Source organism: Argiope bruennichi, chromosome 7 (genome assembly GCF_947563725.1).
Source record: "Argiope bruennichi chromosome 7, qqArgBrue1.1, whole genome shotgun sequence".
NCBI classification, from domain to species: domain Eukaryota; kingdom Metazoa; phylum Arthropoda; class Arachnida; order Araneae; family Araneidae; genus Argiope; species Argiope bruennichi.
Genome location: NC_079157.1, coordinates 127,867,227 through 127,885,498, shown reverse-complemented (window position 1 = coordinate 127,885,498; position 18,272 = coordinate 127,867,227). Strand labels below are relative to the sequence as shown.

General features: G+C 26.9%; 1 protein-coding gene across 1 annotated transcript in view; it reads right to left on the bottom strand.

The window, feature by feature from the left end:
* Positions 1–609: 609 nt before the first annotated feature.
* LOC129974978 (uncharacterized) overlaps positions 610–18,272 on the bottom strand; it is a 35,646-nt gene continuing 17,983 nt past the window's right edge. The window contains exons 8-20 of the mRNA XM_056087812.1: positions 17,646–17,759; positions 14,250–14,378; positions 10,782–10,886; positions 9,604–9,762; positions 8,280–8,375; positions 7,956–8,018; positions 7,340–7,408; positions 5,607–5,699; positions 4,495–4,563; positions 3,212–3,292; positions 1,615–1,695; positions 1,459–1,536; positions 610–766 (exon numbers count right to left, since the gene is read on the bottom strand). Of these exons, the coding sequence (XP_055943787.1) occupies positions 659–766; positions 1,459–1,536; positions 1,615–1,695; positions 3,212–3,292; positions 4,495–4,563; positions 5,607–5,699; positions 7,340–7,408; positions 7,956–8,018; positions 8,280–8,375; positions 9,604–9,762; positions 10,782–10,886; positions 14,250–14,378; positions 17,646–17,759 (1,245 nt within the window). The 3' untranslated portion in view covers positions 610–658. The remainder of the gene's footprint in view (positions 767–1,458; positions 1,537–1,614; positions 1,696–3,211; positions 3,293–4,494; positions 4,564–5,606; positions 5,700–7,339; positions 7,409–7,955; positions 8,019–8,279; positions 8,376–9,603; positions 9,763–10,781; positions 10,887–14,249; positions 14,379–17,645; positions 17,760–18,272) is intronic.

The window sequence follows — 18,272 nt, the reverse complement described above, 5'->3', positions numbered from 1 at the left end:
TCATCAGCTATCTTTTGTTACTGAAAAGAAAGCACAAGTAAGAAAAAAAATTTTATTTTCTCCTTTGGCTTTCCAGTACATTTCTGAAATATTCAGTTTCTCTTCCCTGATGTCGATATTGCAACTGGTGAACAACATTATATGCGATTAGTAAATTTTTTTGAAATCATGATCGTTGGATGATGTACTACTAGATAAATATTTACATTTGCATTCTGAAATACATGTTCTTTTCCAAATTTTGTAGATAGAAATGTGAAAGTTTATGTGTGCAAGGATTTGGAAAAGAAAAATGATGCTTTAACCCTATGATGGCCATAAAAAAATTACAAAATTTTTTACTATCCCTCTCTACAAAGTCAAAGTAGTTTTATATAATTGCACATCTTAAACTTTGTAATTGGAAGTAAGTGTCTAAATGTAATTATAATAAATCATAACAGTATTTCAAAGATCAATACAAAAAATCAGTGCACAAAAAATGGCATTCACTCTCTACTTCATAATAATATTGTTTTAATTTTCTGTATGGAATGAATTTTAGATTTACAAATTATTCTAAAGAAACTTAGACTTTGGACATCTTAGAAAGAAAAAAAATTAACAGTGTGATGATTAATGTAAGCTTTCATTTTATTTACAACTTATAAATTATTTATTACAAGTCCTGTTGTCTTCTATTTCGGTTTCGATTTTTCACATTTTTCTCTGCATAGAAATGAACACCAATCTTTTTCTTTTTCTCTTGCAACATTAATCTCCTCCGCTGAAAAAGAAAATAGTGTTTCTTTTATTTAATTCATAGTTCTAAATACAAGATTTATATTAGTTTACATCTATTTCTGCAGTGTTAAAATGAATTTTAAAAACTGCTTATATAGGGTATTTAAATAGAGTTTTAACTAAGTAATGTCCAATTTTATACAAATATTAGTCACTAGGAATTACTGAATATTGAAACTAAATTATTTAAAATGCTTTTTTTATGCATTTCATTTGAAAAACCTTATTAAGACTTTTATCTCGTAGCATAGCATTATTTACTTGCACTGCGCATAGTAGTATAAGCGCAAAAAGTTAAACATAAGTAAACAAAAGATTATTTCTTTTCAAGCGCTTTTCACTAATAACTTTAAAGTTAAAAGATCAAGAAATTAGGCTTTTGAAGGGGATGATATTTTTAGCAATGTTTACGGAGTGGATTCTGCCAGACTGCTTTATGTGGCCATAGACATTGTGAAACATGATATTTTTCTTTCAATAAATGCTTGTTCATGGGACAAAATAAATATAATTTTCAAAACTGCCCACATTTTTGAAGAAAAATATGAATACATGAAATTTTATATTATTTCATAAAATATCTGCAAGATTTGAATACACCTGCAGGATTTAATATTAACAATGATTGAACTTAGTTTATATATTTAAACACTGTTTGTTAAAATAATAACATACTTGTTTTGATGTCAGCTTCTTTTCTGGAAGTCCTTCAGAATTAGTACGTTGTCGCTTTTTATGTCTATTACCAGTCATCTGTATAAAAACAATAAAATTATTACATTCTCTTCTTACTTATATACACACCACAAAATGTATATAATTTTTATTTACTTTTTTCCTGTTTATAGATTGTTCATCATTGTCTGATGAGATGTGCTCTTTTTCATTTGGCAATGCATCTTTATCTGGGTCCTGTTAGAGTAAATAAGAAAACAAATATTTACAGTTACTCAAGAAATTACTAAATATTAGCTGGTTACCTGCAAATGTTCCAAAATTGTAATATGATTTTAACTTTCATTTTAGCCAACAAGTTAAGAAACAGATAATAGCTTCCATTTATTAAAAAAAATGTAAAATTTTTTTTATAAGAGAAATGGCAAATTCAGATTTAAAATTTAGATGGTATTGATATCCAAATCCATGAAAATATTTCCAGCTGTGTATTTGGGATCCAGAATTTAAATAATTTTTTTCACAACATTCGACTTAATTTCCAGATAATATGGATTCATAGAAGAAAATATAACAAAAGAATAATCCATGAAAATATGAATACCATATTGGTCATCATCCACTGAAATCTTTAAAAATAATGCTACTAAAGATGGAGAAAAATTTGATTATTACTCATTAATGTACATATGTAGCTGGGATGATAATGCTGTGGTTAATGAAGGATCAAACTATTTTATGCATAAGCCTATTGAATTTGTAAAATGACATTCAAACACACAAAAATGTAAGACAGATGTACCACAGAGCACAATGGAAAGTATATTTCTAGAGTTACAGATTTCAACTGAGAATGGAAAAGTGGTGGTCTTTAGCAAAATGGAAAATATTTCCCTTGTACAGTTGCTTTGACTTGAGTTACATAAAGTCAAAATGATGCATTTGGATATCTGAGCACTAGTAATAACCTACTTTCTAAGAAGACCACTCAGAATCTCGCGACCATTTCCAGAGACATTCAAGACAACGGCACAAGGAAACTATGTGATATAAAAAAAGAAATTATAAAGTAAAGTCCCTCCCCCCTACCCTATAAAAATGCAGAAAAACGTTGGATATTTTAATTGCAGAGTTGCGTCTAAATTGCTTAAATAAAAGATATTGATAATTTAATCGTATAGTTTCTCTTTTTAGAAAAACGTCATTCAAAATTTTGTTCTAGAAATGAAACACGCTAAAAAAAATATTTTTAATTGTTAGTAAGTAGTTCCATAACAAAGCAAAATGTTTAATTACATTTCTAATTACATAATTTTTAAAAATGACTATCTGGAAAAATGTCTCTGAACACTACTATCTAAGCCAAATTATCTCCTTGATTGCCAGAAATATCAACTTACACTCCACAACCATTTTCCACTATATGGTTCATGTTTATTTTTACTATTAAAGTAATATCTCTCCCCTAACTGTGACAAACAAACCTTTGTTCAAAGTTAATTTACTGCATCTCAAAGCAGTGGCTGTCAATCAATTACATGAGACATTCTTTTTAAATTAAAGATGACAATATGGTAGTTAAATGCAGCTTCAAGAGTGCAGGATTTTTTTCATCATCTCATTAAATATATTTTACACTTTTTAAAATATTTTTTTTCTCTTCATAGTTTGATAAAATTTCATGAAATAGTAATTAAACAAAATATAACATTTATGTATGTAATCATGCTTATATCCATAATGTTATACTTACAATATCTTCATGATTTGAATAATCTTTTGAAACAGATTCAGTCGTATCATCACTGTTTTTAATTTTTTTAGTCTTAGAATTCTAAATGAAAGAAAATATTATTTAAAATGTAATTAAAAGACAATTTGACAGAATATTAACTAAATGTTAATACAAGAAATATTCATAAGTGACATATACATTTATTTGCTGGCTTTATTTACAAAGCCATAATAAATTTCCTGATTGGGAACAACACAAGGGATAGTTTAAAACTGATCTAATAATTCTATCACAATGACAATAACCAAAGCAATTATTCTCCTTTGGCAAAATTCCACAACATACTAGCAAAGAGAAGTAGAACCCATATGATTTTTACATGTGCTGTAGCGATCAATAGTATAAGAATATATCCTGTTTATAATCATATTTAATAACTGCTTTTAAACCACCATAAAAATCTTGTTTCGTTTTTAGATTTTACTGTAAATAATAATTATGTCAAACAATTTCATTTTTAGATACATACATACAGTTTTATTTACTACATAACTCCCATTATATCAGAGACTCACTTTTTTAATGCATAATTTAGGATGCTACAAAGAAACTGATATTATCCCAAACATAATTATACATTTCTTTCAATATACTATTTTAATTTGACATATTAAAACAGAAAACAAATAAATATAAAAAAGACAAATTTGATTTTAAAAAAATTCCAAAAATGGAATAAAATTGAAAACAATTTTATACACTAATAAAAAATCTCCCACTAAATTAAAAAAAAAAGACTAATGTATTTTTGCATTGCTTTTACAAAGCACTAATCAGAAAAGTAAGTAATAAAAGTTATAAATTGTTGATGAGCTAAATAAGAAAAACACTAAATTATAAAGGTTGCCTTTAAATGCAATAATAATTTATGATCAATTGTTTAAAAAAATCAGTATTTTAGGAATCATACAATAAAAACGAACTATTTCTGAACAAATTTGCTATTTTTGAATTATGATAAATTAAAAAGATAGTACCAGCAACCCTACTTCAAATGTATCCAGTGAGAGAACTCCTAAATGGTATTTAAAAATTGTATATAAATTAAACTTCATTAGGCGGAATGAGCAATTTGATGATAAATTTCAAAATACATTAAATGATATCGAAATACAAATATTAACTAAAAACGTTTCATATCCATCATAACTGCCCTTTTCAACCTGATCAAACTCCTTAAAATTTGCATTTAGAATATAAACAAAAATAATAATTTTTTTAAAAAAAGAATTATTTCTCACCAAAGTTTCAGCAGAATCATTTCCTTCACTTTTTACATTCTGGGATGTGTCTTCTGGCATTTCTCCTTTCTGAAAATCATTAAGAAATTGACAATAATATCCAAAAATGTTATTTTACATTATAAATGTTAACCGGCTAAATATGAAATTCAGCATTTTATGGAATGCCTAAAATTAAACGGCAATGTATGAAAAAATTTATATTTCATATATTTCCACATTTGGCATTTTTATAGAATGCCAAATGAGAAACTACCAAAGTATGAAATACATTTCCAAATCGTTTTTGAATATCACATGGGAAGGCTGGTAACATATTATCAGCAAAATATGAAATACAGCAGTCCCAAAGTACCAACTTGGAACTTCTGAAGGAATTTCCAAAGAAATATAAGCAAAATCACAAATTTTTTTAAAATTTGCTTTATGCTCTAAGAACTTGCTTAGAATTGAAAATATTCCTGATCACGAAATTCCTCTCCAGTCAGTTGCAATTGTTCAGTCCAGTGGAAGAGCCATGGATTCATCAAATGCATGTGTAAAACAAAGTATCAAAGTACGAAATGTCCTTGTGTAAAAACTGCAATGAAATGTAATTCAAAACTACCATGTTGCAACAAGAATGCTAATTTTCATTCATTTTTTATATGAGAAATTTGTTTCTCTTAATATGAAAGGATAAATTTTGTTTTATACAACTTTCATTTTTTTTATGCATTTCGAATAATTTTTTTTAATGGCACTCTCATTTTTTCTAACATTTGTATTTTTGAGAAATGCATGTCATTTAATATAATAGCCTTATCATTTTTTTTTTCATATTTTGCCTAAATAACATTTGTTATTCTATAGAATGCCTAAGGAAAGTATGTAATAATTTTCATATTTCATAGTTTGCCTAAAAACATCTGCCATCTACAAAGCCGGGGCAATTTCATATCTTGCCAATAATATAAAAGATAAATAAAGGCTACAGCTGTCATTTTTAATATTATTAACTTACAAAAATTATATGTAGGTTTTTAATATAAAAAAAATCAATATTGCTATCTGTTGTGAATCACATGAATTTCGAAACTCCAAAAACTTTATCTTCCAATAAGTTATTTTACTTCATATTTAGGTTCCAAATCCTCTTCATCAAATTCAATTCCCAATTTTAATTCAGAGAAGTCTTGATCCTCAGAAAGACGAGCATTTGAACCCTAAAATAAAGAAATGAAGGGAAGAAAAAAAAAACACTCTTTAAATATGAATAAAGCTTGCCAAATGCACTTTAAAAATTGATAGCAACTAGAAAATAAATGCTTAACAGTTTTCAATAAAAAATGATTAATGTACACAATGATTGCCAATATTAAATAAAGACAACAAAGTAACAGAGAACATATTTCAAGCAAAAATTTCTATTCCTTGTATTAAATTAAAGAACTCTCATAATATAATTCACATTAAAAATGCATGACATATAACCAATAAGCTTGCCATTTAGCTATAAAAATAGAACAGCATTAAAATGTATTTTTATGTTTGTTTTATTAGAACAATATTATTATTTTTTTTTTTTTTTGCCCAGATGTTGCTTTTTATTTCTGATAATCACTGCTGATGGATAACTTATGTTATCCCTTGAGAATTAAATATAGCGACATCTATACTTAAAGCTTCTTCTTGCTATTTAGCTTTTCAATGTATTTCAAAGCTGCTCTAAAAGAATTTAGTTTTATCATCATGAGACATTTCACAAGATAGTTCACTCAAATCTGGGGAGGGGGAAGCATGTGTTTTCCCTGTAAGTATAAAGGGAATGGTGTGGATACCACTGTTTTGCTACTTACAAAAGAATAATAATACTCATTTCCCTAGTTTTTATTAAAAGGAAATACAACGGAAAGTAAACAGCAATTCAACATTACCTAAAATATTAGTATATTGAATGAATATTTATATTTATGTACAGAGAAGAAGAAAAATATATTAAATAATATATAAATTGCCTAAGATTTAGCAGGATATTTACAAAAAACGTATTGATCATTGCTTTGACTCTTACCCTCCCCCTTTCTTGAACTTTCTCTACTTTTCCAAAGCTTCATATATTACATGAGTTAATTATGCATACTGAAGCAAATCTCCTCAGCAAATTTACCATTCACTTTTCAAATGAAACTGAATTGTTTTTCTATAAATGTGAATTTAAACAAAATGCAGCTTTAAAGATAGCAAAATATCTACAGGTTTTACACTTTGATCTTTTTAAGTTGTTCACTCTATCTTTTGTAGTCACTATTTCAATGTCAATATTTTTTCTCAGTTTTGGATATTGGACTGATCTAAGCAGAAAAGAAAAAAAAAAAAAAGAATGAGCTTCTGTGATTTATCAGTGCTTTTATTTTAAAGTTAAATATGACAAGAAGAGAAAAGATAGTATTTTTCACTAGATGTCATTTACCGTTGCTAAATCATTGTTTGAAGTTTCTAGCAACATTGGTTATATACAATACCTGCCTAACCACAACATACCTATAGCAAAACATGCACCCACCTAACTTCAGTAAAAACTACAGAAAAATATTGTCAGATTTCAAATTAACTGATTTGGTTAAAACTGCAATTCAAAGAATAAGACTGTGTTTATTTTTACAGTACCTCCCCTCCACACACTCTTTTTCATTACTCAAATATCTTACTAGATTCTTCCACACATGCCATAGTTTTAATCATATAAAAAAATTATCTGCATTCTAAAACGATTTTTGGTAAACATTATAAAGATACATCACATATTTTTTTTTCTCAAAAAAGTATACATGCTCCTAATACAAAGAGAAAAAAAAAATCTTACAATAATTTCTGTAGGTCTATTGTCATCACTTTCTGTATTCTGAGAAGTGCTTTCAGGTGCTTCTTTATTCTATAAGTAAATTAAAATAATTTATGTTAAAATCTAAATGAATAATAATTTCTACCAAAAAAACACAATGAAATAGAAATCATAAAATATAGCATATCGCACAAAATAATCATAATTATGTAATTAAATATAATAAATTATATTATAAAATAGAAAATAATTCACATAAATCATTTTTTACCTACATAAAATTTTTAAGAAATGCAAAGAAATTTGTAAATAACTAATAATTATGAAATTGCTTAGATACTAATTATTAATAAACAGCCAAGGGCTATAAAATAAGTAATAATAGCAGAGTGAAATGAACTGTATAAATAACTAAACCATTTAAAAAAGTACTAAAAGCATAAATCAGTATCTTATATTTTCTTAAATCCAAAATAATAACTTAAAATTATCATCATTTGGGGAGAAAAATTCTAATCATAATTTTGATATAAAATTTGCTTTTTTTTTCAATTAACAAATGATAAAGAAAAAGATTTGATTATAATTAATCACTGACATAACAAATGAAAATAAAGCATTTCAAACCAAAACTTACGGACACTGCATTTTCATCCTTTTCTGAATTGCTTTTTGACTCTTCCTCAACTGTAATTTTACTCTGAAAATGATGGATATTATATTTTTTAACAATATTATATTATTAATATTATTTTATTTAATATTATATTTTTTCAAACATTTAACATACTATTAGTAAAAATTAAAAGTAATAGCACACAAGTAATTCATACCAAGAAATAATTTTTTTATTTGACAGTAATAACTAGTGTTGAAAAGATCTAACTGAACTAACTATAAATTTGATGTGAATAAAATAAATATATAAAGACCATTAATTTTTAAGAAATATATATATTACCTCATCTACTGGTGGTTTAACAAAATAAGGTAATTTGCCCCTTTGAAAATCATTCAAGATCATCTTTGCAACAGTGGAAATATCTGGTTCTCCACCCTAATGAAATGAAAAATATTATAAACATGAATGTGCAAATAAAAAGTTTGAATATAAAACATACAGATTTATAATTGAGAACAATGACAGAAATGTATTTTTCAAACCTACAATAATCTTTAAAGCTAAGTTAAAATTTTAATAATAATCTACATCTCTGTACTTTGATGCTTGTTATTCTTAATATTGCTCAAGTTATGTTTCTGCTAAAACAGGTAAACATATATTAGAGAGAACTATCACTAAACATAATATATTCACTGACATAAAAGGAAAGTCAAGATTAATAATAATAATCTTTTAAATTTTAATGCATAATATAGAAAATACTAATATAAAAATAATTTTTTGAAGTCAGACTCAAAATAATAATTATTATTATGGTTCTGCATAAATATTAAAATAATTTTAAAATTCACTTGTTTAAAAGTTCTATTATATACTAAACTGCAAATTTACATTAGTATTATTAATAATGCAAAATGATTTTCCTTCAACTACAGGTAAGTTTTCTTTCTCCCCCCCCCTCCTAATAGGAAACTCTTCAAACAATTGCAAGCTACATTTTAAATTTAAATTCTATCTCATTCTCTCTAAAGTCAATATAAGCTTAATAAATGCTTAAATATAAACTTAACCATATATATATTTCCATTTCCAAAAGCCAAATTTTAATCTTATTTATTCATATTTGTACAACCCAATCTAGTTTGTACAGCTTAAAAATATTTTTAAAAAATGACAATCTTTCATAGAATATCATCACAACTATACAAGTTTAAACGTATTAAATAACTTTAAAACAAATTTAATAATAAAAAGATATGACAAATAATGAAATGCAAAGCATTACAGGTTACGAAGAAATGAATAAAAGCTCTCACAATGGTTTATACGAAAAATAAACTATTATGATTAATACAATGATACAGGATTCCAGTTATGAATAATAATTATTTTGAAGGAACATTCCATTTCTTTAAATATATTTACTAATGAAGCAGATAATACTTTGAAGCATGCTATAAAAATTGTAAAACTTCATACAGTTCAGTAAATTATTTCATAAATTTTTAAGAATTACTTTCTAATTTTCGATTATTCCCTTTCCTTTATGGAACAAATGAGGAAAGAGAGGGATTAGAATTTGTTTCCATGCCCACAGAAAACAAAAATTGTCATTTTTTTTTTATTAAACTTTTACAATACTAAATTTTATTTTTTTTACTTTAATTAGTCTTCCACTTCTTCGAGCATACTGTTCAAGGAAATCCATTGGGTCCTTCCAGTCTGCAACTTTGTATGTTTTGGCCAAATACTCTTTTTTAACTCTCTTCATCAGCTCTGGAATGTGATCTTCAGGATCTTGGACATTTTCTACTCTAACCTATAATTATAAATACAAATAAATAGAAGTGTATATTATAATATGTTAAATTTTAAAAAAATATTTTATACATTTATTCTTGAAATAATTCTGTGAACTTAAAATGAAATATTTAAATAATTACATTTAATAATAAGTTTACATAATTTAATGTTGCATAAATATAGGTATTTTTAAAAAATTCATATGTGAATATAATATCTTTGAAAATTCTAATAAATTCTCTTCAAAAAGAGCAGAAGATTGACACAATGAAATTTTGATAAAACATTACAATACCTCAAAAAAAAAAAATTTAATTGTTCATGCTTATAACAGAATTAACACTATCCTCATATCAATATTTCCTAAGTTAAAATAAATTCCTAAAATTGGTGGCCCTTTTCAATGTAGGTCAATATTATTGATTGCATGCAATAGTTTCTATAGGGATTTCAGGAATGTGAATTCTATTTCCAATATATCATCAAAGCTGTTTGTAGAAACAGCTGCAATTCTTTAGACTGTGATAGCCTGGCTGGTAGAGCGCTGGACTCGCATCCCTTGGGTAGTGAGTTCGAACCCCACTGGTCGAAGACTTTCCATGTATAAGGTGGATATAAATCTGTCATGGTCACAAAGTCCTTCAAGTTGAGACAATACCACTGGGGTTACTGGTTCAAAGGTGATCATAGTCTGATTCAGGTCTAAATTGCAATCTGTAGATGTGTGAATGAAGTCCACCCTGTAAAGAGGATTGTGATGCATGCAAGAGGATTGTGAGTATTAAATCGTACTCTTGTCCCTAGATGGTGCAACGGAAAAACAAGAAACACTAAATCTCGGTTAAAATCGCTGACTTTGTCAGTGGACTTGTCTAAGACAAGTGCTATAAAAATCAACAGTAACAACATTTTTCATAGTTCTAATTTAATTATTTTCCATAAAGATTAATACTCACAGAAACAATGAAAAATTATAAGTACTTCTTTCATAAATTTCTGATTAATGCAATATTAGGAAAATAAATATAACATTACCACTCCTTTTAACACTATTTCAGTGTCTGTGTCTCCAGATGGATATACTACTCCAGGGCAATCTATTAAATATATTCTTCTCATCAGGGTAATGTACTGCCACACCTTAGGAAAAAAATGAAAAACTTTATTACTTCACAATTGTAACAAATAAAAAAATAATTTAATTCTTGATTTAAAAATACAGTATAACATTGTATGTAAGAATAACTTTCTATATTTGCTGAATATTAAAAAAAAAAAAAAAAAAAAAAAAAAAAAAAACTGTGATGAGTTCCTTTAACTCCATTCAAGGTTGAATTAATTGCTAAGCCTTTAAGTAATGGAAGTTTTGATCCCCTCCTTTTTTTCTCCTTCATCTCCAAAACTTGGATCTTTGTTATCGATTTTAATTTATTTTATATTTAAGCATTTTTTAAATAATAAATAATAAGAGTTTTAGTATTTTGTGCATAAAAAAAAGCAATTTTAAACAAAAAGAGTGTTTTAAATGCAATCCATGCGTTGTATTGTGATTTATGGCACTTTACAAGGCCGCAGACAGTTATCTGTCAGTGATTTCAGTAACACCAACTAAGGCCAAGAGTATGACATAGTTACTTCATGTGTCACATTCGCTTGCACAATCCCTTTTTAGGCAATTGCCCATTTGATAATGGAGCACTGACCTCAAAAGATGTGGATTTAGAAAGATTTGGCTATAAAAAAAATGAAAATAGATTTATTTAAAAAACACTTTTCTTCCTAAAGAGAAAACATTTCACTAATACCAATATCATCAATTAAATATTTTGTTTCACACTGATTTGTTATAATGATGATCTTTTTATACATTATTAATAAATAATTTTTGAAATTTTAAAATAAATCTGAAAAAATATTTTATTTAAAAATGTAAACAAACATTTTTAAATGCACTTTGTGGAATAAGAACCTTGATTTCACTTTTTTTCAGACTTTTGAGTATAAAAATTCATATTTCTGATGTCACAGATAATAAATGGAAATTAAAGAAATAATCAAATGAAATTAATGATTTGAAAATGTTTATGAAATTAATTATTTGCTTAGGAAATTAATAAATTCTTACTAAAACAATCTATCAAAATAATACATATTTTCAAACTAAAAAGTGTATCCATTTTCCAGAAACAATTTAACTGATTCATGAATAAACAATAAAATCTGTGAAAAAAATAGTTTATAAAATATCATTAAAAATCTTTTTAAATTATTTTAAGAAACAACCCATTCAAAATTAATTTCCCATGGGCAGTTGATTTTTAGTTGATGTTTACTTTAGTGTTATGCAAAGAAAAAAAATGATGAACGAAAAAATTTATCTGTATTACTAATCAGTGTAGTAGTTTACTATGATTTATCTCATACATTATTTCTCTTTTGGCATAATGCATGGATCAAAATCATCACCAATACCCCTTTTGTCTCTATTTGTGAACAACTTCATTCTTTGGAAGTCTACAAGCATAATATGTTTCTCATTAACACCAAATATTTATAACAAAAAATATTTTTCTCTTTTTTTAAAATATAGCCTTTTTTTTTTTTCTTATATATTCTGATAAAGTTTATTTTATTATCACATATTTTGTATACTAATTATTTGCATTTAATTTGTTTTTGCAAATACCAAGAACTTTTTTTCCAGTTAAAAACTGTAAAACATATATCAAGTTTGACAATTCATAACTTAGAAAAAGTTATGAATTGTCAAACTTCTCAAAAACTTTTTTCAAACTGAAAACAAATTTACGAATAATTTTGGCTTCATGACACTATACTTTCTTTTCAACTAAGTATTCAGAATAAAAACATCTTGTAAAACAGTACTTTATTTTATTTCACAGGTATTATTTATTCAAAATATTTTATAGAAGTCTTTTCTGTTATATTATTGCTTTATACTATTTATTCTTTATACTTTTTTGTATATTTTTTGCATATTGAATACTTGTTTCAAGCCATGACCAGTGATCAATTAAAATTTTTTTTTAAATTAATATTTACTAAGTTGTTTCATTTTTGCAGAATTTTATGATAGCAAAGTAGCAGCTTGCACACAAAGCTTGCAAAAGGGTGGGTGGGGGGATTTAATATAACTATATTCTTATATGGATTAAAGTGAAAATTATAATAATAATGATAATAATTATATATTAATATTAGCTTATTATATAATAATTTTAATCTTAAAAAAATTATTATTAAAAAATTATGCTAAAACAAGCCCCAGTTGTGCCTCAATCTAAAAACGATGAATTATTATATCATCAAATTATTATTATATTACAATAAATAACTTAGGTAAATGGGGTAAAGGAACACACTCTTTTACATAAGTGTATAGAAAATAAAAAATCAGGTAAATAACTTGTTAATAGACGCAAAACAACCATCATGTTTGAACCAGAATCTGTTATAGTCTAGATGCATGAGAATTGTTTTTCAGAACTCTAGGAACTTCTAATAAAATACTAATAATGTTACATACCCAAAATTCTGATCTCTCAGAAATTTTAATATAAATCTTCCCCAGCCTAGAACATGCATAGAAATAAGGATAGCCTCAATTTCTGACGATCAATATATGATTGAATTTTATTAGTTGTCAACAATGTTTCATTTTACTTATGAAAAAATAACAGTCAATTGTCATGTTTGATAAGAATTACTGATTAAAAGAATCCAGTTTTAGAATAAATCTCACAGATTTTCCCCAATTTCTTCCGATATCCCTAATTCCTTAATGATTACTGGTTCTCCCAGTTGGCTGCCCATCCTGGCCAAAGAATATATAAACAGATAAACAGAAACATGAAAAATTATGAGAATATTTACAGAGGTTCCATCTACCTCTATTGAAAATATTAAAACAAACTTCACAATAACATATTTTATCAAATGTTATAAAATGAGGGCAATAATTGGTCTAAATGAATTGCCAAATTAGCAGATATTTGCAGAATTTTGTTATAACAGGCTCAACTGCACACTTCCACCACTTAGATAAGGTAATCAAAAAAATATTAGGTTGGAAAATCAAAGATGCCAGCACTAATTGCCAGTATTTACACTTAACATGTATAAGAAAAACTGTTAGAATTGTTCTGTCATTCAAGTGTCATTTATCAATAATGTTGAAAATTATTAAATAGCTTTCAAACTATATTCTTCATTTTGAGCAGCCAGTACTATAACAGCAGTGTATTAGAATTCAAGTTTATGAAATTTATTTTTATGTAGTGTTAAATACTGAAAATATGGAAAATTTTTAACTTAAAGAACCTTTTTTTTTTACGTCTAAAAAGGAATCCACCATACTGTTATTCCATAAACATGAATTTAATGCATAGAAAGTAACTAATGAACAATGAAAAATTATTAGGATTGCTTGAAATAATAAATTATATTCAATTGTAATGTTTAATAAACAAAAATTTATTATACCTTTGTTTCACCAGCAATTGGAGCAACTTTGCAAACTTTCTTTGATCTAAGTGTGTTAATAATTGAGCTCTTACCAACATTTGGATATCCAATGAAACCTACACTTATTTGCTTTTTGTCTTCATGCAACTACAAAGAAAAACAAAATAAGATTTATTTTCAACAAAATTTAGTCGTGATACTTCAGTTAATTAAATTTAAAGCCAACCAGAATGTTCTCCTGAAGAGATTTTTTTGCAAATTTACACAATATAGCAATACCTTTTAGTCCCACCTGAATTTCCCAAATGGAGTTTGGGTATTTATGATCAGCATATTAAATATAGATGTTAGCTTCTCAAAATCTAGTTCATGAAGAATAAACTATTACGGAAGATTGCATTTCCATCGTCTTAACCATAACAAAATATTTATTTTAATCAACCATAGAAAAAAAAATGAGTGAGAGCAAATGAAAGTGAAGCTGGAGAAAGTAAAATATTCTATATTACAATCACAGTTAACCTGAATTAAAAATGCAAATTTAGTAAAACAAAAACTATATAGTGAAACAAACAATTGAAGTTAACAAGAATTTTTCAATTTTGTTGCTGCTAATCTGCTACACTTCACAAAGGAAGGTAGGAAAGCCTCAAAAATCCCGACGGAAAGGTCTTTTCCACTCACAGATGCAGGCAAAACATTGCATGTGCTGTACATTGTTGAATAAACAAGAAAATTGAACATGTATGCCTGCATTTCAATGGATAAAAGCAAAATTTGATAGACTTGCAATGTTGGTAACAAAACCACAAAGTAAATTTCATTTAAGTCACTGCAATGACAGATGGGCAATTTGGTGATGGATTTCTGTCCAAAATTTGATATATCTAAAATTCTAATGAGAAAACTCTGCACCAATTGTTATCTGTTTAGCTCTTTACATTTTTTTAATCTCACAAGGTCAGATAGAAAGACATAATCCCTTCAGATAGATTTTGTCCGAAGTGTGATAGATTCTACAAATTCAAACTTGGTTCCACTATTTATGATGCAAAGGCCAAGCACCAAATTGTGTTCATCTAGCTATATTCTTTTTTACTTTCTCATATGAGAAATATAGAGAAAGTATCGTAATTGTAAAAAAAATTGTAATTGTAATTGTAAAAACTCGAATTTGTGAATCTCTCATGCTGAATTCACTGAATTTGAAAAACATATTTTTGGAAAATGCCTGCCTGCCTGTGACAAAGATAAGACAAAAACACTTTGAGCTAGATGGATGAAATCTGATATATGGTTTTTAAACCAAATTTGCAGATATCTATCAAATTTTTAGCAAAATCTGCACAGAGAAAGTTAGTCAGTCTGGCTGTTCAAATATTAGTTAACATGATAACTACAAAATGAAGAGACAGAAGCGGTATGAGATGCGCTGGGATAGAACCTGGGACCTTGTGGCTTGCAGTCCAGTAACTAAACCAGAATACAAAAGCGTATGCTCGTGTAGCGTAGTTGTTAACTGGATTATATGCTATTCACCACAGTACTCTCCCTCCAGTGAGTCGGAGGTGAGACGAACGATATGGCTGTTGAGTTGTGATGTATTTTTTTTTTTTATAAGCTGTTCTTTAAATGGGCCTGTACCCAGTTGAGTAGTGAGAGTGTGAGTGAGTGGTTGCTGTGTCATGTGAGTCTGACGACTTTGGTTTTGCTGCGTCAAGTGAGTCTGATGACTTTGGTTGCAGGTAGATGGCGCCACAACAGCTGTACGAGGGTTGAAACTTCATCATCCGAGGTCACCAATTTAATGGTATAGGATGTGCAAGGATGGAACCTGGGACCTTGTGGTTCGCAGTCCAGTAACTAAACCATTATACCAAAACAATTGTTCAGGTAGAAGAGCTGTTAACTGGCTTATATGCTATTCACCAAAAGACATTGAATAAAATTTTGTACATAAAGTTAACATCTATATTGTAAACACCTATTAAATTTTGCGCCAAATCCAACAAGGGGTTTATCATCTGTTAATCTGTATTTTCAAGAGCATGTAAATGCAATAACTCTAAAACATTATGACTTAAATGTATCAAATTTGGTATGTGATTTTGTGACTGTACTTGTAGTTCTTTATTGAATCTGTCACATGATAGATTCAATAAAAATACTAAAACAATACAATTAATACCAAAGTTAATATTTCTTAACTTTTGTACTCCACTGCCAAGAAAAAAGTTCTCTGCCTTAACCAATGTTCACAATTTTTTGTGAGGGGTAGAGAGTTACATTTATTAGAAAATATGCAAGAAAGTTTTAGAGGCTACTCTCACCTATTGAATATTGTGTTAACTGAAAGATATCATTTCAAAATTATTTTTTCAGACTTGGGAATATCTACAAGGCTGTCAAATTGTTTGATATTAACTATATTTTCCCCTTTATACGTGAGAAAATAAAAAGTAGAAGTAAATATAAATTCAATAAAACATTTTTAGAAAGCTGAATTTCAAAATAGTTATAGAATCTCAAAGAGCAATTGCTTCTCCTCAGAATAATCATATTAAATGTTTATATTTTAATCAAAAAAAATTTATAATCAAAGAATTCAAAAACATAATGCGTAACAACTCAGAATTGTGATATGTTTAAGAAATTCTCTATACAAATATTTTATATTTAATAAAATATATTCAAAATAAACTAGAACAAGAAATGAAAATTTCAAAATTAACAAAACAAATTCAACATGATTTGTTTTGCTACATGAATTCATTATAATGTGTCAATACAAATTCTGATGTCTGCTTAATTTGGATATGCAGGCAATTACTCTGAGCAAAATCATCTAAAACCTTCTTTAAATCGACCATGAAATCCTTAATTGAAGAGCAGAAACTGAATTGAAATTTGTTTCTATAGGTTTTGTCCATCAATCATTTTCAATAATAATTTTTTTTTACTGACTCTATAATTCCTATTCCATTTACATATATATCTAAATGGAATTGAACAAGTATTTAGTTAAAGAGATTAGATTAGAGATTTCTAAAATTTCTTGTTAGCTTTTTTTTTTAATGCTATTTTCTACTAAATAAACAACTTCTACTATTCTTTTTAATGTGCTACACAAAAAAGTGGGGGGAAAAAACCATTCAATTATGTTTATAAAAGACAGTTTTCAGTTTTTCCAGACTATGTATTTGGCAGGTGCTTCAGAGTTCCACTAGCTGCAAGACAATACATATCTTTACATGTTAATGGAATCTTTTAGATGTCACCAACCATCTGTCCCCAAAACAACATCATGCTGACACAAAATGAAAGACTTCTGTAATTTTTTCTTTTAATGTTTTTTTTCTATCAAACTTGTAAAAAATATTAACAAATACATATTTAATACCCAAGTATTCTAACCTTTCCAAACTGTCTCAAAAGATTAATCAAGGCACCCTTTCCAAATGGATTTGTTAAGCTAGCATGGAATGCCATAGTTGGATACTCAGCTGACAGGATAGTAACCCATCGTTGCTATTGGAAAGAAAAAGAAAAATTCAGTCATTATAAAAAAATCCAAAAAGTTTAGTTTTAATTGCATAAAATAGTTTAATGATAATAAGAAAATAAATTTCTTAATTTTCATTCTTAAATATGCTTTTTTTAGATATGTATTTCTTAAGTATATCATATTAGAAGAACATTCTTTGCTTCTTTTTCATCTAAATTAAAAGCATTTGTTTCAATTTCTCTATGTTAATAAATTTTATAGTTAAATCATATAGGTTTTATATCATCAGAAGGAGGAGAAAGAGAAACAATTCAAGAGTCAAAGACCAAGACAAAGCAAGATTCATTTTATTATATAGATTCTTTCTTTTTTCTTTCCCCATCTATTTTTAAACCAGGTACTTAAGAATTTAACAATTAAGATAACTGATACACATTTTGGAATTCATGCATTAAAAAATAGAACTAATTCTATAGAATTCAAAATTAGACTTGTAACATTGTCCTTCATTATTATTGTTAAAAGGAAATTAAATA